Source organism: Lutjanus erythropterus, chromosome 13, assembly GCF_056507025.1.
Source record: "Lutjanus erythropterus isolate fLutEry1 chromosome 13, fLutEry1.hap2, whole genome shotgun sequence".
Taxonomy (NCBI): Eukaryota; Metazoa; Chordata; class Actinopteri; order Lutjaniformes; family Lutjanidae; genus Lutjanus; species Lutjanus erythropterus.
The window spans coordinates 10,030,825-10,054,762 of record NC_139329.1 but is presented as its reverse complement, the minus strand read 5'-3'; the positions used below and the strand labels follow the sequence as shown (position 1 = coordinate 10,054,762).

Below are 23,938 nucleotides of genomic sequence, written 5' to 3'. Positions count from 1 at the left end.
GTAATGAACAGGCTCATCTCTGAATTTCTTACATATTCATTCATGCAGTCTCTTCCACTACCCTCTCCCGCTATCTGTATGCACCCCCCCACTTTCTGTTCTCCTATTTTTCTCTCACTCTAACTCTTTACTCTGTCTTTTGTGTAAGTGAAGCCGGGGCCTCCCAGTGACATGAGCCCTGCTCCTGTAAAACTAATAATGACTGAGATTTGTGCGGGCTTAGCATTCTTTCTCCCTTTCAGCACAAGACACTGAGAATGGGGTGAGGGGGGGGTTGGAAAGGGGAGAAAGGTCTAGTGGTAAGGTGGGGTGGGGCGGGGGGTAGCAGGGTGAGACAGGGGGAACATGTCCTAGTTTGAGAGGGTTGGGAGACGTGAAAATGGAAGCACAAGATGGAGAAAGAGACAGAGAGGCCCCCTTTTCCCTGAAACACACCACATGCCCTCATTCTTTATGGGTCAGTGCCACTGAAATCACACTGCATCCTCTCCAAACATATAATACAGACACAAGACTGAACACACAGGGACACACACACGCACATTCAGGTGTGTTTCAAGTCTTTCCCGCCACATTATGAGATAAATCACGCACATCCTGTCCCTACACAAAATCAGGAATGTAAACACGGATGTTGGACAGTTAATAATTAAAATGCATGCTTGAACTCCAGTCTAGCAGTCAACAAGTTCATTCAAACCCCACACTTAGCAAGGCCTTCTATTTTCCCTCCTACAGTACCGCACGCAAGCAAAACGTGAAGCAAAGCCACAGAACATAAAATATGTCCCAACCGCACATTGACACCACTCTGTCAAATTCATGTAAAGATCACCAGATGTGCTGCGAGATGCAACATGGGGGCAGGGGGGAGGTCTCACACACACACTGCCCTCTCTAACACTCTCCCCTCCCTCCTTTCGACCCCCCTCCCCTCCCCTCTTTTCCCTTCCTCTGTCCCAGAGACATGTGCGCACGCTGTGCCAGCAGACAGTTTCAGCTCTCAGCAACTGATGCACAGACAGCTGCTGTTTCTCCCTTTCCCCTCCTTTTGCTCCCCGAACTATTCTCCTTTCGTTTCTTCCCTACACTGCCTCCATTCATCCCCTCTGTACTTTCCCCTTCCTTCCCTCTACTCTGTCATTCTGCCCTGCACTTTTTCCTCAGGCGGATATAAAGGCAGGTCCTGTTGGAGGGAGAGGGCTTGTGTAATCTCTGGCTGCACATGAGCACCGCAGAGTTCTTGCTTCAGCTGGACAGGCAGCACAACAGAAGACCCACGGACGAATAAAAGGACAAATTTTGGATTAAGGAGAAGAAGAAGGAATACCTCCGAGACAGGGAGGGAGGAGGGAGACACAGAAAGAGTTTGGAGTTGGGGGTGCAGGACACGGACCATGCCGGGCTCTGTGGTGCTGCTGCTGTCCCTGTTGGTCCTGTCCACAGGAAGTGATGCCAGGAGAATCAGGAAAAGAGGACTCAACCATAAGGTGGGGCTGCTATCCTCACCTTTGACTTTTTGTTTTGGGGGGGTTCTTTTCCGTCTCTGTTTTAAGGCTGTTTTCAGAATGTTCTCAAAAGTGGAATTAGGTGAGAGCTCACAGTATTACAGTACAATACCAGCTCTGTTAGAGAGAGCTAGCTTCACAGAGTGAGAGCATTTTTGTGGCTGAGGTGAGAGGTGGCCAACTTGACCTGGAGTGAGTATTTTAATCCAGTAATTAACAGAATAGTGATGCAAATTAATTAAGTGTATTTACTGTGCTAAGTACAAGTACTGTGCTTAAATAAATAGTTCAGTGTTTAGGGAAATGTGCTTATTTTTTGCCAAGAGTTAGATCAGAGGATTAGTACCACTCTTGTCTAAGACTGGAAGCAACAACTAACAAAACAGCAAGGTTGGCTTTGTCCAAACACAATTCAATCTGATGAGCATCAACTCTAAAGTTCACAAATGAACTCATTATATCATGTTTGCTGGATGCAAACTGCAAAATTGACATGTTTTCTGTCTCATGATGGGTTATAGGAGCTATAGGAGCTGTGACATCCAGAAGATAACTGTGACTTATTGTTTTTCATTTTGTTTTTATATGGATTAAACAAACAGGATAAAACATACTTCTTGTTTTTAGACTTCATTTTTTTCATGGATTAAAAAGTCAGATGTATGTGTACTCATTTCTAGTCTTTATGCTAAGCTAAGCTAACTGGCTGATGGCTTTACCCTTACATTTACTGTGCAGTTATGTCAATTAAGTGTGATTTTTTTATGAACTTATACTTTACTTGTTTACATCCATTTAATACTAAATTTAAAGTTATAATATGTAACATTTCTGCCTTAAAATGTCTAAAAATGCTAAACAAATGTAATTTTAACACAAAGAAATCTTTAATTAATTGAAGGAAATGGCACGTTACCTGCTTGGTATTACAAGCTAGCTGCTAGCTGCTAGTTGTTATAACTTCTGGGAAAATATGAGATACACCAGAAACATCGGAGAATGAGGAAAATGACTGAACATAACATGAATAAATCTTTAATATTACCTAGTCCATTAACATACTTTCTTCCCGAACCATGCCATATCAACTATGTGGTTTTTAAAAGTGAAAAAAAAAACAACTTCCATGATTCCATGCTACTTCACAAAGTCATCAAACTGCATCTTGTGTTAATGTAAGAGACACCCCTCATGGCAAAATTTACATATTAGGCATTTAAGGATATAGAAATATAGTTTTATTGCACTATATGTACAGTGTAGTCAAAATTAGTTTAATTTCAACCAGAAGCTACAACATAAAATGCTGATTACACGTTAATGGATTCCTAAATACAATAACACAATAATGTAGCACTTTGAAAATTCTGCTGAGTATTTTTGATACTTGATACTTGATTTAACTGTTAATGCCTCTGTGCTTTTATGTTAAATTGAAATCTCAGGACTTTTACTTGCAGTGGAGCATTGATACATTGTGATATTGCTATCTGAAAATTTCTTCCACCCCTGGAAAAGAAACAGTTTGTGAGAAGACACGCTTTGATTTTGGGGCATGAAAAATCTGCATTGACAGGAGAGGTATTCAGTTTTGATGAGTGATGAGTGTGCAACAGGTTGGAATAAGTCGCTGATTTTCAGCTTTCCATATGAGTAATTGAAGGGCACACTGGATGTACAACTTTTGTCTCTGTGTGTTGAGTGTGTGTGGTGTGTGTGTGTTTGCAGTGGATTATTAGGGCAGGAACTGAACTTGCAGACCGGGCCCCTGCTTGTTAACTCAGCTCAGTGTAGCTGATTGATCATCTCTAACAAGGACTCACTGTAGCGTGCTGCCTTCTCTTCCTTTTTCCCCTCTCTGCAACCTCTCCAGCTTCAATGTTCTCACTTTCTAAGTGGTTTATGCCCTCAGTGCCCCTTTTTCTTTTTCTCATTCTCAGCCTTTATCTCTCTTCTCCTCTCCCCTATGAATCAGTTACCCTTTCACCCTCTCTCTCTGCCCTGCTTTCTGCCGCCCCTCGCCCATGTGGCTCTCTCAGCATACCACCCCCCATTTTCCCTCTTTCAAATCTCTTTTCTCTCGTCTCCTCCTGCTCTCAGGATGGGCCAAAAGCACGGTCCTGCTGGACTGTGCTTCAAAGCTGCTGTAATTGGAACATGCTGAGACGGCTGTGCAGATGGAGTTTGAACCTTTTCATCTCTGCATCTTTCAATCTTTCATTTTTTTTAACCACCTCCCCCACATGCGCATATACACACCCTCAGTCTCATTCATAACACCGGGGCTGTGCAGAAAGACAAATTATAGTCACTGAGTATTTCACGTAGGCACTGCGCTATGGAATAGTGTGTCTTGAAAGGAAAATTGGTAAAAATTTAAAACAAACCAGGCCACCAGCGTACTCAGTATCTGGCTTTTAATTCATGGCCCCTCTTGTTCTCTGAATATACTATATTTCTGCAGATTTATTTATCAAAATACACACTGAATTGTAATTAGTCAAAACATCTAGATGAGGCCAATAAGTAAGGAAATTTTCCAAAGTGCTTGATTAGCGATGATGTGAAACTGTTACCTTCAAAAGTAGTTTTTGATATTTAAAACCCTAAATGCAATTACAGTACAACACTATAAAAATAAAAATAAAACAGTGAGTGTCTGGGCTGCCTTAAAATTAGTTTGAAATGTTTGAAAAGACAAGTTAAGGTAATTTGGAACAAATTACCTTTTCTAGTCAAATTAGATTGATATTACTTCAGTTGTACTTGAGCAATCATGTTCAATAAGCTTAGGATCATGAGTTGAACCAACAATTTTTTTGTCACACTGACAAATATTCCAAGCTAATTTGATTTCCCTCTATACTTTCTCAGTTCAAACAGTCACGTCTTCATTTCACACAAAGAATTTACAGCTGCAGCTGCTCCTGTTGGAGCTACTTTGCTCCAGCGCTGGCACAAAGACAAGATGTGAAACTGCTCCCAATGAATTTATTAATGCTCAAGAGTGAGGCGGTATGTAACAAGGTCTCCAGTATGGTTTGCAGTGTTTTCAACCATGATTTTTCTTATGTGTATTAGAGACACGCAGCAAGTTTTCATCATATATATTATCTTCAAAAAGGTCTTGGGAGAGTTTTAACTCAAAGGATGCATGCTGGAATGTCTGCTGATGTTATTCATGTTTTGTCATACACTTAATTTAATGAGTTGATTGAACTCTGCATAGTATATTCATTCAACTCATCATTTCAAGTCAAAAGACTTCAAGTTAGAAGAACTTTTAAGTTTTTAAGTTCTGAAGTGTTCTGAAAATAAGTTCTTTTTAAAAGTTTAATTAAATTCAATAAATAAAACTTTCCTTTACTATGTACATTTCAAATAAGCAGCCAGTTTTTAAGCGTGTTATGAAATCTACACTTTATATAACATGGTTTATTTGCCTCTGTATATTACTGTCTTCCCAAGCTTGGCCTTAACTGCCTTTATCTGGCTTGTATGTAAAGCTCTCACTAGAAAAGTGTGTTTGAACTCTGGGTCAGATGGTCTTGGAGATCAGAGTCTTGTCCACTCTTATCTAGACCTCCCCCTGCCACAAGGTTCAAAGTTCATCAGGAGCACTTTCCTCATTTCCTCTCTGTGTTTGACAGGGAAACACCTGCCAAGTAATGCACGGCACATAATAAGGGTATAGAGGTAAGAAATAGGCATTAGAGGCAAACGTACAATCAAGAGAGGATGTTTGATGGGTAGATGAGAGAATGTGGGCGTGGGCGGCAGGAGGGAAAGAGGAAAGGGGCGTGACAGAAATGATAATGACAGAGACCATAAACTGGTAGTTAGAATTATTTGAAGTCGATAGGCACTTCTCAATAGTCAGTATATTAGCTACAGTAGATGCGCCCAGTGTGGAGAAGCAGCAACTCCCATGTTCTGTGAAGTAAAATGACTGATTTCACTTATAGGGTGTGGCTGTTTGGAAGAGAGCGATAGATACATTTTACTATTGATACGTACCTCATACAAACCCACATCAAATAATCCAAACTATTCCTTTAAGTTTAGTTTGTTTGGTAGCTTATTGATTGCAATGCAAACAGATGGAAATCATGTATCTAAAAAATAGTAATTCCATTTTTCAGGACCAACACTTGATAATATATTTTAACATTATCATGTTGGTTATGAAAAGGTTTATTAAACCCAGGTTTGTGGCAAATTATAAATTTAAAACACAATTTTTCCCCCCCAAAGCAACAAAGTCTGAGCAATATCTCATGTCTGAGACGCCTCAAGCACCATCTGAAAACTGATAAATTTTTAAGTTGCAGCCTCTCAACAACTCATGGCTCCTGATTCGCAACCTCCAGATTCACATTGCACGCACACAAACACCCACACGTACAGACCAGATGATTTAATCTCATACAGCCAAAACACAGTCTGTCTCAGAAACCTGCCTGAGCATGTCCGTGAGCACGAACAGTGTCTGACGGCTACCATCATAAATCTTCACAGTTTCATTTATTTGATGTTATGTGGAGCATTCAGACAGCAGCTGGTATTAAGACGGGGGCCCTGCACTTGCTCAGAAAGATGTGCACTTCCTGTTCTTGGGCAGTTTGACTTTGTTTGAGGCCGCTACCTAAAACAAAACAGATCTGTACACTAATGGAAATTTGTCGCTTTTAAGGAAGTGATACTTGTAAAGATAATATTATGTTACACTTTGTAATGGCCCCTACTGCTGTCAAATAAAAGTAAAACAGGGGCGTCATGTCAATTGAGTTGAATTGCAGGGGATTTAAAGTGAAGTTTCGATTAAAGTGGTTGAGAATCAGCTTGTTTTAAATGTAACTGAATTACACAGCACTGTCTGACTGTCCTGCTATATGAATATCAAGGAAAATTATGGTCAAGTTTACTCTTTTCAACATTTAAGCTTGTTTTGTGTGATGATTTGTCTTGTCAACACAGCTGAAATGTGCCATTTTCGTCTCTGAGCTGTTTTGCATTTCACTGCTGAGTGCAATCATCTGCAAATAGTTTGTGGCCTTTAAGGCTGAGAGTTGACAAATCCTGGGAATGCATGACAAATTCAGCCCAGCAATGGCAAGCACTGGCTGCAGATCCTTGCACCAGCATTTTAAAACAGCAAATTTTGCATCAACTTTTATTCTTTTCAATAAATCTCTGTGATTAGAGAATTCAGCAAGGTAAATCTAAGTCAACTTTGGTGAACTTTGACCAACTTCATGCCAATGACCAATAGCAAGCTGTCTTGAAAGAGCTGACATGTGAGGGGACAGAGAGTCCATAAAGTCTTGCAGCTTAGTAGCTGACACTATTGCACCATTTACTGTCATTTAACCTCCTCTGTTGAATTACAAACTTTAAAGCTTCACAAAACAGACAAGGTTTGTGGACAGAAGTCACTGCTACAAAAAAAGGCCTCTTGAATAAATGGTGTGAAATTATGGTCCTGTTAGCAAGTGAGCTAAGCTCGCAAACATGTTAGCTGTGAGACTTTGATTTTCTGTCTTCCTTTTTTCTTTTACTGAAGAAATGGAGTACAAGGATGAACAAAATGCAAGGGGGAGTAAACACGATATTTTGACTGTGTCTAGTGACTTAGCGGCATAAATATAAGGGAATGTCGTCTACATTTTATGATAGTTTTTGTCTTTGATTTATAAATACTATGAATTTTATGGATCTCTGCAAAGATGGGAGTTACTGTAATCAGTCATCCAGTTTACCAGCAGTTTCTTTACTTGGTGTGTGCAGCTCTGAGCAGGACTAATCCCAGTCAGATGATGTGAGCCTACCAGTCAGAAGCACATAACCGGACTTACACTGGAGCAGTCAGTCAAGTGCAGAGGTGTTCATACATGGTGCAGATACATAAAATAAACACACAAACCAAACAAACAAACCAACTAATTTATAAAATCAGCTACTGTCTCCCTTTTGTTCATCTAGACCCTCTGGCCGTCTGTTCCAGACATTCCTTTTCCACATTATATCATCACCAACCACAGAAAGAAAACTCACAGAATATCTGTGTCTGAGTACTGAGACCACATGCTTGGATCCATAACTCTGCATACCAAAGTACAGACATAGCTGTTCTTAAATAAAAACATATTCTCAAATTGTTCCACTGTTTTCTTTTTCAATATTTCAACATTTGTCGGCTGCTGCACGACACAAGGTGAATCAAGAGTAATACAGTGGATAAGATTATGGGGACATCTATCATGGCCATCCCTGCTCAGTGGCAGGTTCAGGTTGTGAACAGCAAGAGAAAACACAATAAGAAGGGCACCAGCTGTATGTGGTGGGGCACCAGTGGAAAGGCACCCCAGATGTCAGCACTGGGTTACTTTCACTCACCATGTTGGGCTGATAGTACTGCCTGAGTTGTTGGGTAAAAAAACAGCTTTGTTCCAGCATATTGGGCAATCAAAAGGAAATTCAAATTTTTATTATTGCTTTTAAAAATTCTGCAGTATTGTCCTGTACGTACAAGTGATTGGAAGCCTGGATAGTAGGAAAAAAGTCAAGTGAGACACTGTAGAACTTTTATCTTTTATCTATTTTAAAAGACAATGGTAGTGTTTCTATATTTTGTCTCGCCTATTATAACTCATATGTACATTACTTCACTGCTGACCAATTTCCACAGTGGCTCACTCACCTTTTTCCAACTTTTAAGGCTTTCCTTTAATTTCTACATACAAGAAAATATTCAACTTGCAGAATTTATAAAAGCAGACAAGTTAGTGTATTTTCAAATTTTATTTCCAAATGATCGGTGTACTTTTATTTTCAATGAAAACGGCACAGCATTATCCATGTAAACAATCACTATTCTATGTCGTGATCACACATCTTAATACAGTACATTAACACAGTTAATTCAGCTCTAAATCGTACAAATGGAAGTTAATGTAACGTACAAGTCAAGTGGGCCATGTACTGTCACATCCCACTTAAATACTGCTGAGGCAGACAAACACAACAGCCTTATTGAGGTAGATTCCATGTCTGGGAGATCACAGACAGCTGTTTGAGGCAAGAATGTCTGGTACATTACAACCCTAATAAGCGTCCAGTAGCAGACCCTGCTACCTGAGGTTATGACTGGCAGGTAGCAGACATTATTTCACACTGTTTTCCCAACAGTAATTAACTACACTCACAGTTGGTTTACTTCTGGCCTGTTGGGTAAACCACTCCTCATATGGGTTCAGTCGGCATTTCAAGGTTAGACATCACCCCTCTGCCAGTCTGTTCACACTTAACAATCTGGTTTTCCTCGCTGTGCATCTACCTGTTTGTCTGTTAGCATATCTTTCCATCACTCATTGAAAGTCTCATGATTTACAGGCTGTCCGTTAGCCTCACAGACTAGCCTGCTGTGTCTCCATCTATCTGCACGTCTGTCTATCTTTCTGTCAAACTGACTGCGAGTGTAGAGACAGGAAATGAATCCTGACAACCCAAAAGCTAACCAGATGTGTGTTGGTGGCTACTTAATTTAGTAGACATGGGGGATCTGGTGCATTGGAGTTGACACTTGTACTTGAATGTACACAGTTTTTCCTTGTTTATGCATATGTGTGCACAACCTTGATCCTGTAGTACTATGTCTGTATACGTCTGAGACTGGGTGTGTGACTGTGTATAGGAAGCAGAAAATCTCACTATCTGTCTGAGATCTCTGCATGGAACCATGAACGGCCTGATCTACAGTTATGGAGCCAGACAGGGTCTCCAGTGGCGTTTCCCCACAAGAGCAAGAGCACGAAAACGAGAGGCAGAGAAAGACAGACAGACAAAAAGAGCACTTTGAGATCAGTCGTTACCGCCACCATCATGCCACAGAGGAAGAAAGGGAGAGGAAAATATCAAGGCGATAAAGACAGGGGAAAACATGCCCACAGATAGACATGAACATCACACGCAGGCCTGCTGGCAGTGTCTACGGGAGAGCAGCAGACAGGATGGTAAATAAACAGTGTGGAACATCAGAGAGATGAGCGCAGGATTGTGTGATAGAGCTCAGGATGTTGAGCATTGTGGCCCTTCTGGCAAACAAAGACATGAAGGTCTTGGAGAAGACACATGATGAGCTATGAGAGTGAAGCAGTTACAGAAAGAGCTGAATGACTCACGCCCTAAGCCTCGAGGATCAGTACAGTAATCACATATTAAAGAATGAATGGCTTCTGAAGTGTACAGTATTCATATGTACATGCTGTCAAATAAACAGGAAGGGTACACTTGACCTTTTGTAGGAGACATTTGCAGGAGACTCTAGGAGCTGATCGGACATGAGACAAGGGGAGACAACACTAGTATTATGTCATTATCCCATTACAGCAGACTTTGTAGTCCTCATTCATAGGTCTAATTGCTCCAGGAAACATTGTGCACCCTGTGGCTCCACTTACCTCTTGAGAGCCATGAATGAAGAGTATGAAAGACCTGTAGTCTACAGTGTGTGGGACCACGTACCAGTAGAAGTAGCTGTAAAAAAAGGTGGTCAAGTTTTTAAAGTTGGATATTGTTTGAGGTATTGCTTTTGAGACAGGATGCTCATTTGTACCTACATAATGCAAGCAAGTGACAAGCAACAGGATGCTGACTGCAGTTAACTTAACAGCCATTGGTGTGATTAGTTTGGCTCAGGTTATTACTTTCACTGATGGGGATGGTGTATATTAATAACTTTTCTGAAAATATAAAATAAAATATAAACTAGTTTTCATCTGTAGTTCCCAGGCAAGCAATAGTTGAAAGCACAGATGGCAAGAATAAAGGCATAGAAAAATAAAAACCAATAAAAACTGTGAAAAATACAGAGATACAAACAAAGCCTGCCCTACATAGATAAAAGAGACAGACAGTTCTTTTGATGCACAGAATCAGCAAGTCAACAGATACCAAACTAACAGAAAACTTTACAAATTTATAAGTGTTTAGTTGTGTCTTAGGAGGACTTCACCAATTTTATACTTCAGAGTCTGTTTACAGGTTGAGGACCTACTACTGCATGTGTTGTAGAAAGGCTTCTGCAGCTCCGAAGGGAGCTGCATGAATCTGATAAATTGCCTCAGGGTATGTCACTTGGTTGGCTGGGGCTGAGGACTACAAGTTTGAAAATGAAAAGAACCTGGAGGAGTGGAGTTAGAAAGGAGTGAGCTTACCAGACCTCTGTAGCCCACTCTTCATCTCTACTTGAGGCGGACTGTCCATCATGAGTCAGTGTTATAGGCGTGCATATTATCATATTTTAAAGTCTATACAGAAAAGTTGTTCATAAACATTGATTTATTAAATGGATGTATACTGAAGCAGATCATTGCACAGTACTATGGATGTTGTATACATAAACTAACCAAAAAAAAAAAAAAAAGCCCAAGCTGATCTGAGATGGACTGATGGACAGTGGAAAAATGTGCTGTGGTCTGATGAGTCCACATTTCAAATTGTTTTCAGACATCATGGATGTAACAACCTCCAGATTCAAAGGGAAAAGGACCATCCAGATTGTTACCAGCACTAACTTCAAAGACCAGCATCTGTGATGGGATGGGGGTGTGTTAGTGCCCATGGCATGGCTGTCATGGGCTTCTCTGAAGGCTTCATTGATGCTGAATGGTACATACAGGTTTTGGAGAAAAATATGCTGCCATTCAGATGATGTCTTTTTCAGAGATGTCCTTTCTTGTTTCAGCAAGACAATGCCAAGACACATTTTGCATCTGTTACAACAGCGTGGTTTATGAAGCACAAAATAGGACAATGGAGGCTATTGACTGTTGAGCACTTGAAGTTGTATATCAAGCAAGAATGGGAAAGAATTTCACTTTCAAAACTTCAGTGATTATTGTCCTCAGTTCCCACACACTAACTGACTGTTGTTACAGGAAAGGCAATGTTACAATGGTGAACATGCCCCTGTCACAACTTTTGGAATGAGTTGCAGGCATCAAAATTCAGAATTAGCATATTTTGTAAAAAGAACAATTTTTTGAGCATTAAATATCCTGTTTTTGTACTGTATTAAAATGAACATACGTCAAAGCCTTTTTTTCAGATCACTGCATTCTGTTTTTATTTATGTTTTACAGAATGTCCCAACTTTCTTGGAACTGGGGTTATAATAATTACCCCAAAGCTCTGACTTTCAGTGCCACACATTATTCCCTTCATTCCTCCATGGTATGAGTCTACCCCCCCCCCCCCCCCCCACCCACCCACCTCTAAAGAACCATCCACCCACTAAGCTTGCAGCTGCCAGAACAAGTTAATGTGTGTTTAAAGTGAACACACACAGTGTGAGCGATACCACGTCAGCGCCAAACATTTGCTTTCGCTTTTCTGGTTGGTTTGTAAGAGCGTTCACTAAGCCTGCCAAATAAACAGCACAGTTTTAATGAGCATCTGCAACCCACAAGCTGATTATCTAATTACTAATCTGGTGTAGAAAAAAAACACCCATCTCTCTCTCTCTCTCTCTCTCCGAAACACCCCCCGAAATTAATGGCTGAGACTGTGGGAGAAATTCACCCACACGACTGAAAAGACATACATTCGTAAAAACTGTGACACGCCATGTGTTCTCAGCCTTTTAACAACCATAATGACAGTAAGACAAACGACTTATGATCATTAAAGGAGAAATGTAATAAATTTACTGTGCTAAATCATCGGCTGTCAACATCTGACACAGCACTACAGTCAGCATGTTCTCCTTTGAATGTTCTGTGCAGAACATCTGTTTTTGTTTTGCCACACTGCCCATTTCATGTTAATTAACTTTACATGGAATTGAAATTAATGCAGAGTGTTTGAAAAATTAGTATCTGTTTATGACTTGTAGGGTATGTAGGTATGTTACAGCACTGATGGACAAAGTCCAAGCCTCCCGTAGTCTCAGCTGGGAGATGTATATGAATGGTGATGCTGCAACTTTATGGTCTAAAAAACAATATAAACTAACTAAAATATCAAAAAAAAGGAAAATATTCTTACACCACTTGTCCGTAATAAATACACCTTCTGAATTCAAGTTTCTCTCTTTTACTGAACTAAGATGAGCTTGTCCATAAAACTCACTTCAAACTCAACAGAAACAAAACTCACCAAAAATCAGTGTTAGATTCCACAATCATTAGCTCTAGTCTGTTAAAAAAAAATTTGTAATCCATCGCCTTACATGTGACAATATTGCGATGCCCATCCTCCGTTTCACGGAGTCAGAGTCCTTATCGGAGCCATTGTTTTAATTGTCTTTAGCTTGTCTTTGTAGCTACCACACAGTATGGCAAACAGATATATTCTGTGAAGAATACATGAAGATGCATTTCTTTCAGTGGCAGCAAACACAACACAAACCTGATATACACACTTTATGGTTGACTAATGTAATCATCCTTTACATACTAACTCTCTCTCACAAAGCCAAAGACTAAAGGGGCAAAAACAAAGTATGTTGGCATGGCACCATGCCAGTGCCAACACAAAATGACGTTGGGCCTCTAGTGATTGTTAGGGGAAAGTAAACCCCCCCCCCCACCCCAGGGAAATTGGCTAGAGTGGAGGCAATGTCAGACTGAATATGGAAAAATAGTGCAGTGATATCAGGCTATGGAAACATGTAAAGCTGGCAGTCACTCAAGTCCAACTCCAGAGCATTTTTAGAGGAGTGAGTTTTTGCTTTCAGGTTATCAGGCTTAGCTTTTACACTGAAAGACAAGTACAATGCAGCTGATCATCTTATAATATAGTAGGCATTGTTGCTTGTCATAATGTTGCGCTCTGTCTTGTGCGTGTGTAGCATCACTGTCTCTGCAGCCTGTAGGCAACCTGCCTGAGCTTCGAGTCACCTCAACTCACTATTTTGAATTTGAACAGCAGTAAGCAATTTTTGAATGCCAGGGTGTTGCACATTTCCTTTAAACCAGGCCAGAATGACAAGAAACACCTGCTGGGAAAAGACAATGGTGAGGAATTAATTAAATAAACAACCAGCTGCATAACTTTGCGTGCAGGTGAAGCTCAAGAAGTTTAACACCTAATATTGCAGCAATGGCCCATAAAAAAAGGTATCTTTAAATTGTTCCTTGTTATGTTGTTGTAAAAGACCAGCCAGTTAACAGCAGAGTATTTGTCCAATGCCAGCAGTAAGAAGAAATGAGTGGAATGAACTGGAAACTTGATCACACTGTAGCTTGTTATATGAAAGCAAACACAGTGTGTGAGACAATATGAGAGTCCATGTTTAGTCAAGGGCAGCTGTGTTTCTGGGGGTTTTGCTGTAATATTTCCCATGTGTATTTAACCCAGAACAATGAATGTCTGCCTTTGCTGTGGCACAGAACTTGTGATATTTGATACCAGCAGCAGTGTGAAATAATATAAACCAATAAATTGTGCTAAGGCCATGTTTAAACCAGTGAGTAGGAATCTATAAAGAGATGCAGCTTGGTAAAACTGATAAAGACCATGGCTATAATACAGATCACACAAAGCATATCTTGTCAGCAACAGCAGAAATGTGCAGCCATTGTTGTGAGTGTACTCGTGCATGTGTGCATGCAGTCTTGCACTTCTGTCAAAGCTGTGAGAAGTGTGTCTCAGCTCGGGGTCCTGTGGCCTACTTTCTCTGTGAGGCTCACCAGGGAAGTGTTTGTTCCCACAGTGAATCACCTTCTCAATCCAGATCAAGACGTTAGCAGGCAGGCATGCATACTAAAGCCAAGCCTTCAGCGTCTCTGTTGTGGCTCTGCTGAGCTGAGATGAGATCACTCAGATCATTGCTGCCCTCTGATGGATAAATACAGCTATGGCAATTCTACAGTGAAGTGAAGCAGAGTCTTTTTTTATTATTTGGAACCAAATAAGAGGTTTAATTTCACATCATGTGGATGTGCATGTACACTTACAAGTACAAGAGTACAGTCCAGTGTTGTTCCATTTTACCCATAGTGTGAAAATGTATGCTCAAATGTTTGTTTATCCCATGAAATATCTCCCTGATGGATTAGCACAAAATGCTGCACAGGCATTCATGATTCATTCATGCCAATGACTTCACAATGAGGTCCTATTTTTCATTGGTCCAATACTTTAGTTCATGATCAAATACTTGCAAAACTAATGGCACATTTCCAGAATGCATTGCCAGTGGCAGATAATTTGTTTGTTTGTTTGTTGTTTTTACATTAAATTTGTGGTTTACAAAAAAATTCAATTCCTGTTCATTTGTCAAAATAGTCAGAACTTTGCACTTAGGCAGCTACCTTATCTGCAATAATATACAGGCTTAGAGCAAGTTTTAAGTTCCAAGTTTGCAGTAATTCTGAAACTGAAAACCTCTTGTACTAATGCACGTCACACAGCAGGGAAAAAAAATATTGAAATTCTACAGAGGAATATATTAAGCTGACCCCCAACAGGGTGTGATTTGGATGGCAGACAGTGGAGCTCAGCTCAGGCCTAAGTTCAGGATTTGAGGTTAATTTATTTATAATTCTACAAGGCAGGGTTGTAGACCCTTCACACCACACACAAAGCAAAGAAAATTGAAAAAAGATGGTGGCATGTGGAGGATGAATTGAAGAGTCTCACAGCCTGAGGAAGAGGTTGCGTGAAGCAATATAACCCCTGACAGTTTCGATGGTGTTACCTGATGCCTTGTGTGACCTCCTCCTGGCCTGCTGCCATTACATAATCATCCCCTGAGTGTTTACAGGTCCTTCCCCTGCACCTGTTCATTCATTTTCTTACCCACTGAGGTTATTCCTTTTCACCACGGCTGCAGACTGTAGCAGCTTTTTATAGACCCAGAACCTCTGCTGATATTAGCCTATTTAGAGCCAAACTTTGAACAAAGTTCCTGTGTACAGGGAGGGCATCATGCAGGACATAAACACAGGTACAGCCTAACAATAAGACCACCCTTGCAAATGATTTAGAAATGGTTCTTAATTAGGTTGTTAATAAGGTTGTAAACACTTTATAAATCATTAATAAGCTGTTACAACACATTAGATAAAAAGGTCCACAGTGGCCTGTTGCCTGCCAAATAGTGAGCCTACATTTATCTGTTCTGTTAGGCTTCAGATCTTATTGCTTGCTGAGCTTCGTGTGTCTTCTCCATCAGCTTCATCAGATACTTTTTCATAAGTTTTAATGTTTTACACTTCACAATAAGGCTTTCTTTTGCTTGTTATACATTTTACTGTTAGTAAAATTAATAAATAGTAACCAGTAACTGTGATATTTGATACCAGCAGTGCACCCTGTTTGTAATTATGTATTAATTATCAATAAAGCGTTTGCCATCTAATTATTAACATAACAAAAGTCAAGTGGCACAATAACAATAAAAATAATTCTGTCATGGTTATAGCACCACCTACTGGCAACAGGAAGTAAGCCTGATGTGACAATCATCATTCGATTCAAATGAATTTTAATGGTGTCTACACGTGATATACCGAAACATAACATATAAGTATTCGCTGTTCTGTAGCACCACCTAGTGGAGACAGGAAGTGACACTGCACTCCTTGACTCCTTGACCTGTCCAAAACGTGAAAATTCAGAGCCTTTTGGACCAGTTGCCAACCAGCAACAAGGCAACTGCAGCTGCACACAACAATACGTTGCAGAGGCCCGAGCATCATGGCTTGAAGCTATAATTGGACATGTGTTTCTTTTTTCTCTCCCAGGACTATGAGTATGCCAACCACCCCCAGTCCACACAGCACCAGAAGAATGACCGGTGTCCACCGCCACCCCAGATGCTGCCAGAAAGAGCCTGTGAGGTGCCGGGCTGCCGCTCAGACTCAGAGTGTGAGCGCCACAAACGCTGTTGCTACAACGGCTGCATCTACGCCTGCCTGGAGTCTGTCCAGCCGCCACCAGGTCAGCAGAACCCGCAGGCAGATGGTTACAGATGGTGTTTTGGTTTTAAGGTTACATAGCAGAGAGAGTAAAATGTTTGTGTGTGTGCTCTGAACAGTGTTGGACTGGCTGGTGCAGCCCAAGCCTCGGTGGCTGGGGGGTAATGGCTGGCTGTTAGACGGCCCTGAGGAGGTTCTGCAGGGTAAGTACACTAACCTGAGCAGTCACTGAGGTCAGAGAAAACATTTGTAAGTCCAGCTGGTCAGCCTGCATGACTTTCACCTAACTGAAATCCTCACACTGAAATGATCACAGTGTTCACAGACCCTTCAAATGCTAATGCCGTTCAGCGCATTTGGCTTTGATTTCCACCATAGTTCTACTCTCCTGTTATGTGTGCATGAGTGATCTAAAACATCAGCAGTAGAGGTCACATTTTGGTGTCCATCCTTTAGAATCAAAACAGGAAGTCTCACTTTTGTGCACAAGCATTAAACTATTCCTCCACTGTCACTAAAACATGAAAATTACTGCATTTCATGTTTGTAAGTTCTTCTAATGCACATGCACATATGTTTTCTGTCTACTAGCTGAGGCCTGCAGCACAACTGAGGATGGAGACGAGCCTCTTCACTGTCCGACAGGCTATGAGTGCCACATCATTAATCCAGGAAACCCTGCAGCAGGCATCCCTAACCGGGGACAGTGCATCAAGCAACGTGGCAACTCCGGTATGGCCAGACTAAAACAGTTGAATTTAAGTCATCTTAAAGTTATTTTTTATAACTAAGCTCCTTGTCTGATCTAATGAAACTTCTCTCCAAAGTTTGAGCTTCTTATAAGCACCAGGGGATAGAGAAAGGATGCCGGGCGTTGCCAGCAGCTGTCTTTGAGTCTGGCCTGGCACCTCTTGGCAGATTACATGCCATTAAGTGCCAAGTTTCTCCTATTAAATTGATCTATAAATAATATACAAATTGGAGTGACCTGGCAACTCAGTAGACTGTCTAGACTTATGATCCGTGACTGAATCTGTTGGCTGAAATATTAAACTAATGATTTAATCAAAAGAAGATGACATTTGTACTTTATATATCTTTTAAAGCAAGAGTCTACGATGTTTTTCAGGCCATGAACCCCTTAGTTGACACAGAGACAGAACAGGGAGGAAGGGTAGGGAGCCCCTACTACTAATACTGCACTGGATGTTTTCCAGTCTTCTCTCATTTGCATTTACCTGTAGCTGCTAAGTTAGCTGCAGCTGTAGCATGGCTAATATGTGTTAGCCTTGTGTTGTAGAGGGTGTGTCAATTGGCCAATATGTATTAATAATAATGCTTAGGTGCCACAGAGGGATTTACTACATTAGTTTGCTCACATGATCGCACAAGGATTAATGGTTTGCCTTTTGTCAAAATAAATGATTAGGGATTTTTTTTTAACAAATTGGCAAATTCATTTTTGTGAATTACATGTTGGAGTTGTGTTAATGTGTATTTGAAAAAACACACAAAACTTTCTATAAACTTTCAATAACTCTGAGGCACCCTTAGGGTTCACAGACCACCTGTTGGAGAGCCTTGTTTTAAAGGGGCATTTTGGCACTTTTCATGTGGATGTCCAGTCAGTGCTGATGGCAAGTGTAGTCAATTGAAGCCATAAATTCCTCAGTGTGCGCTATACTGGCCAAGAAAGCTGAGTTCTCATGCTCATGGAGTGGTGCTAGCAGTGCCTAAATTTAGCAGGATGCTTGTACACAAGCTTCAGATGTCCAAACCTGTGTTGCAGTGTATCACTACCTTAGCCTATATACTTTACTTTTACAGATTTTGCAGCAGGAGACCTCAGCTTCCTCAGTCAATATAGCACACAGTGAGAAATTCATCACTCAACACTGACTGGACATCCACATGAAAACTTTCCCCTTCACTGAAGCGTAATGTGTGATATGGAGATGTTTTGTTTTCTCATTTTGCCCATGTAATTTACAGATGGACGTGGTCTGAGGCACAAATACTTCAAAGACTACAAGGACTACTTAGGTAAGTGAGGCAATGTGGATAATTTGAAAACCTGCACTATTACTGAATCAGAGATAGCACCAGTCTGTCTGACATGATGCTGGCCTCATCACCAACAGGTACCAGTTCTAACAATGCAGTAGGCTACGAAAAACATCATCACAAGCACCTGGGATGAAGTACGTTTTCGCTTTTGTTTTCACTTTTGGACCAAACACTTCAGCACCTTCATCTCCCATTTGACTAAACCTTATGTTTTCTGTTGTATCTGCTCTCAGATCAACCTGACCTCAGCCTCAGCTACGACCGTAACACCACCTCAGACATCAGACCACTCCTGTTCGATCTGCTCTCATCACGCCTGAACCAGGAATCAGATCTGACCTTTTTACCAGACCGACAGCTGCTACCTCCTCTTTGCAAAGCCCCGTCTCGCGGCCTCAGTGGTGAAGTCCTTTGGGAGATGAGACTGCCGTACCTACAGTGCACAGCCAAAGAAATAAGTGCTTTTTTTTTTTTTTTTGTCTCCCTGTCTGGTGTGTGTGAAAGGATGGAGCAGAGGGCGTCGGTGGTGAAGCAGAGGGTGCGCACCAAAGCTAATTATCAAATGTCTCAAAAGGAAATAAGGAACCCATGCCATTTTGTCCTTGTTTCTTTACACCCCTCTCTCTCCCTATAACTCATTTCTATTCTCACACACAAACACACTCTATAACCTGAAGGCTGGTCAGCAGAGAAAATCAAGACCATGTGGTCCTGTTACTCATTCTGCCTCGCTTGTTTTCAGAAGGCTGGGGCTCAAATTTCCAGAACTGAAATCTGGAAAGTTTTAGGGACAAATAGGACAAATTCCAGCTGTAGTGGTTGCATCTTTAAATCAAACACAAATGTGGTATAATATTCTAACTAATAGGTTTAGTTAAAAGAAGAAATGCCATATGAGTGTTTGGATTGTGTGAGTTTCAAAGGATTTGGAACAGCTGTTAGTTTCAGCCAACAGATGCTGAAAAGCAGAAGTAAAATATGAAAAAACAGTTTCACTTGAAAGAGATTTATAGATTTGAACAGATGCTCCACCTGTAAAGAAGGAAACAACTATAAAAAACACAATAATTAAATAAACATTCCTCTTTGTCTTTGATACTCAAAATTGATTTGGGGTGTATTATCCCTTTAAACCTGAACTCTTTATGTACAGTTTTAAATTTGTAATTAATTTTCTTAAATAAACTAACTGGGATGACATGTTTTGAATGAAACAACAATATAAGATACAGCTAATAACTTCCAGTGCAGTATGGTGACTCAAACATTTTATAATGTTGAATAATCACACTGCATCATTTCTAAATAACCCTGCACTATCACAGCCCCTGTTACCATACCGACATAATAATAAAAAAGGGCTTTCGAACAGAGCAGATATTTAAAACTGGTGAAAAGATCTTTGTTATTTTCAACCTGTTCAGCTTCAGTTATCAATTCAAATGGTGCTCAGTTTCATTGCTGCCTATAATAACAGAAAAATAAGCTGGTCACTTAATAAGCTGAAGGTATAAAACAAAAGCTGGAACCATTCTCTATGTGCAGAACTAAAGTGATGTCTGAATGTTGCCTTCTGACTGGTGCTCTAATGTTGCCTTGTTTATTCTAAATAAACCACATTGTTGAACTCTGAGTTTTTCTGTTTTCTGTATGAACAAAGCTGAGGTTAGACAAATGACGGAGATGATGATGCCATTGCTGTGACAACCACCACAGTCTTCTCTTCATGTCAAGTAAAGTGTTTTGGATGTTAATGATCCTGTCTTGTTTTGTCATTATTCTTTAGCTGTGTACATCCAGGTGAATTCAGTGTTTAGTTTGCTTAGTTTTGTTGCAGTGCTCAAACTTGTGAAATAAGGCATCAGGACTTCAGGGAGTCTTTCTCACAGTTTCCACCAGAAAAATAAAAAATGTTCAGTTTAGATTAGGTTTAGTTTCACCATCATTTTACAGCCTATAATTCGCCCAAAATGTGTAAGAATTACCATCCATCCATCTTCTTCCGCTTGTCCGGGGCTGGGTTGCGGGGGCAGCAGCCTAAGCAGGGATGCCCAGACTTTCCTCTCCCTGGACACTTCCTCCAGGTCTTCCAGGAGGATCCCAGGGCGTTCCCAGACCAGCCAAGTGACATAGTCCCTCCAGCGTGTCCTGGGTCTTCCCCGGGGCCTCCTCCCAGTGGGACATGCCCAGAACACCTTCCATATAGATGCCTTAGCCACCTCAGCTGGCTCCTCTCAACGAATATATGTGAATATCTGTGTTCACACTACTATTTAATGTCAAAATGGCTGCTGTGACAAACTCTATACACCTGACTCAGTCAGTGGCAGCCTATTAAAACTATATATGGACAACACATAAATTCCAGCATCATCAAATATGCACATTTAGTCATGACCCACCAGTGGGCTGCAGCACTGGAAATCACTGGTCTACACTAAGCTTTTGAGAAAGATACCATGATGAAATGTGTCAAGCTTATTAAAACGAGAAACTAGAAATTTGTTGTATTGTAGCTTATTTGGAGAGAATAATTTAACTGGACTGTGTCCATTTCAGTATCCTCTGAGTCACTGGGAGAGTTCTGTTTGGGGTTTTGGAGGATAAGAGTTGTATTTTACAATACAGAGACAATTCCCTCATAAAAGATTCACACTGTATCCATTACAGTGTTTTCCCGTCTCATCCTCAATCACAGTCAGGTTGAGAGACCAAACGGCTTTTGAAGTTTTTTTATTATACATTTACGTGTTTCCATTAAACAGGTGTACCACTTTATATTCTCTCAGATAAATTCAGTCAACACAAAAATGTGAGAAACCTTTTCTTCCCATTTCTTTCTCATTTTATGCTGGTATAGTATAGGAAACTGGGAAGACAAAGGACAGTTGTAAAACTATTGTCATTTCTCTCAGTTTCTCAGAAACTACTTGGACAAGACCAACCAAATTTTTATACAGTGAAGTTAGATCTATATGCTAATTACCTATACCACCTAAAGATGATTACATATGACGAATCGTTCATAATTTTTACATAGCAACTGACCCTAACCCTACAGACAGTTGCTACACAAAAATAAAAATACATTAAATTTAACAAATTCTGAAATTATGCATTGTTTTACAATAATATTATAGTATTTTTTTTATTTATTTAGTAATATTAATTGAGTCAGTGCGTTAAAGATGCTGTTCAATCTCTTTCTGTTTTTGTGTGAGACAGGAAGAATGGAATAATTTGCAAACAACAAACTTTTATTACACCTGTATGTATTATACAAGCTACAATAACAACTCGTTTATGTATATATATTTTTAAAAATGCTGTTGTGTCGTCTGTTTTGATATGGCTGCTTAGCTTGTCACCATCCTATCAGCCATGACAAAACTTCATGTGCTGGAGACACTGATGCAGATGTTGAATGTGTCTCCAAACTTTCTTGTGCAGAGAGAGTCTAACTGAGCATGTGCAGTATCATCAGGTTGGTGATTGGAGGAATAAGACTTGTTGCAACTGTCCCTTGTTCCAAGTCTGCCCTACATTAAATTTTTTTTAACAATTTCAACATTTGCATCTGCATTAATTATTCTTTTTTTTTTTTTTTTTTTTTTTTTTTTTACATATTATCTTTTTCAGAGCAACCTGATACAACAGCAACAACCTATACCTATCTTTAAAATCCAGAAGTTTGCACTCCTGATGTAAAATTCACCTTTGTACAGGAGGGAAATATTCTGTTAGCATAGTGACCTATTGTACAGTTTGAGGGAAATGTATCGCCCAGTGGGTGTCTGTCTCTCCTTCTGTCTCGCGCTCTCTCCCTCTCCCCTCTCCGTCCTCATACGGAGGCACGCACGTGAGCACCTGTCTGAAAGCTGCGTCGGAGAAAAAAAAAAAAAAAAGGAGAATCAAACAGTCAGTGAGTACTTAGTGTGGAGAGTAGAGCGGGTCATTGTGTTTTTGGATAAGCCGGTGGTGATAACGCTCCGCAGCACACAGGCTGTCTGTCAGCTGCGTGTCATCAGCCGCTCTCACCGCTGGGCATGTCGCGCGTGACCGCTTCATCATCACTGCCACCCTGCTGATCGATTCCACCATGACCGCGCCGAACAAATCAGCTGAGAAAAGGTTAGTGCCAATATCCAATTCTAAGTTTGAGGACAATAAATGACATTTTTGTAGTTCATTTTTGGGTACTACTTTACAATAGGACAACCCCTATAAATGATTTAGAATTAGGTTATTAGGTTGTTAACACTTTATAATTCAATTAATTAAAGTTAATTAGCAGTTAAGTTCTAGCACATTTTCCTTCATCGCAGTGGGCTCACTATTTGGCAAGATCCAGTTACTGCTTACGACTAATTAATCTCACTAATGAGTTACTAACATTTAGAACTGGCAAATGGGAGCCTTATTGTAAAGTGTAAAACTGTGCATTGCGTGCTGCACCTGTTAAGGCAAACAATATTGCCAAGTCTATGAATCTGGTAATATGATATGTTAATTTGATTGTGTCAAATAAAAGTTGTTGACTATAATATACGATAATAGTTAAATGCTTGCGTATTAAAAAATATCTGATGAAGTGACAGGGATAAATGCAGGCTGATAGAAAAGTCAGAGTTAGGAATAAGAGCTGTAATAATACAGATGTAGGCTCATTATTTGGCGAGCTAGAGGTTATTGTTGTCCTTTTCCATCTAATGTGTTGTAATAGCTAATTAATTATTTATAAAGTGTTTACAACCTAATTAGTGGGGTGGGATTTTGTGGGTTTCTGTTTCTTTTTTTTAAATTATTTTTCTTGTTCTGCAGATCTTTTAATATGAGCATCACTTTGTGTTTCAGCTTGAAAAGTGCTACATAAATAATATGATTAGTAGTATTAGTGTTATTGTATTATTAGTCTTTATCTATATATCTCTTAAAGTGCAAGGTGTATATCAGGAATATAGTTTGTGCTTAGAGTTTATTTATTATATATTTTTAAGTTTATCTAATTTTATTAATCTGAGACACAATAGTATAATACCTATAATATATGGGTTTTTTTGTCAGGTACCATTTATAAAACTTATATAATTTTAGATGATTATTGTATATGTACTGAAAAGGATACTTAACCCTGGTAGTTAGCACTGACTTGACAGCTCTATAAAACAGGCAGTTCTCCTCGTTGAATTTAATAGGCTATAAGACAAACATGTGCCCAGAAGGTGTCAGTGTAGTTTATGCAATGGAAGAGGCTCCGGATCTTACAGCTGTGACTGTCTATAAGAGAAAATAGCTCACAAATTCGTGTCATCTAAACATTGTGATTTTTAATATGGCTTCTCATCTCAGTCAAGGTCAGCAGGGCATTCGCTTCTTTGTACAACAAATTTATTTTTGAACCCTGATGCAATATGCATTGGCATCACTGAAGAATATTTT

General features: G+C 40.0%; 1 protein-coding gene across 1 annotated transcript; it reads left to right on the top strand.

Moving 5' to 3' along the window:
* Positions 1–962: 962 nt before the first annotated feature.
* Positions 963–19,567, top strand: wfdc1 (WAP four-disulfide core domain 1). The gene is made up of 7 exons (XM_084735008.1): positions 963–1,490; positions 16,259–16,454; positions 16,552–16,635; positions 17,024–17,164; positions 18,425–18,475; positions 18,574–18,633; positions 18,733–19,567. Exons 1-6 carry the CDS (start codon positions 1,398–1,400, stop codon positions 18,630–18,632), a joined length of 624 nt encoding a protein of 207 aa, XP_084591134.1. The 5' UTR covers positions 963–1,397; the 3' UTR covers position 18,633; positions 18,733–19,567.
* Positions 19,568–23,938: the final 4,371 nt, after the last annotated feature.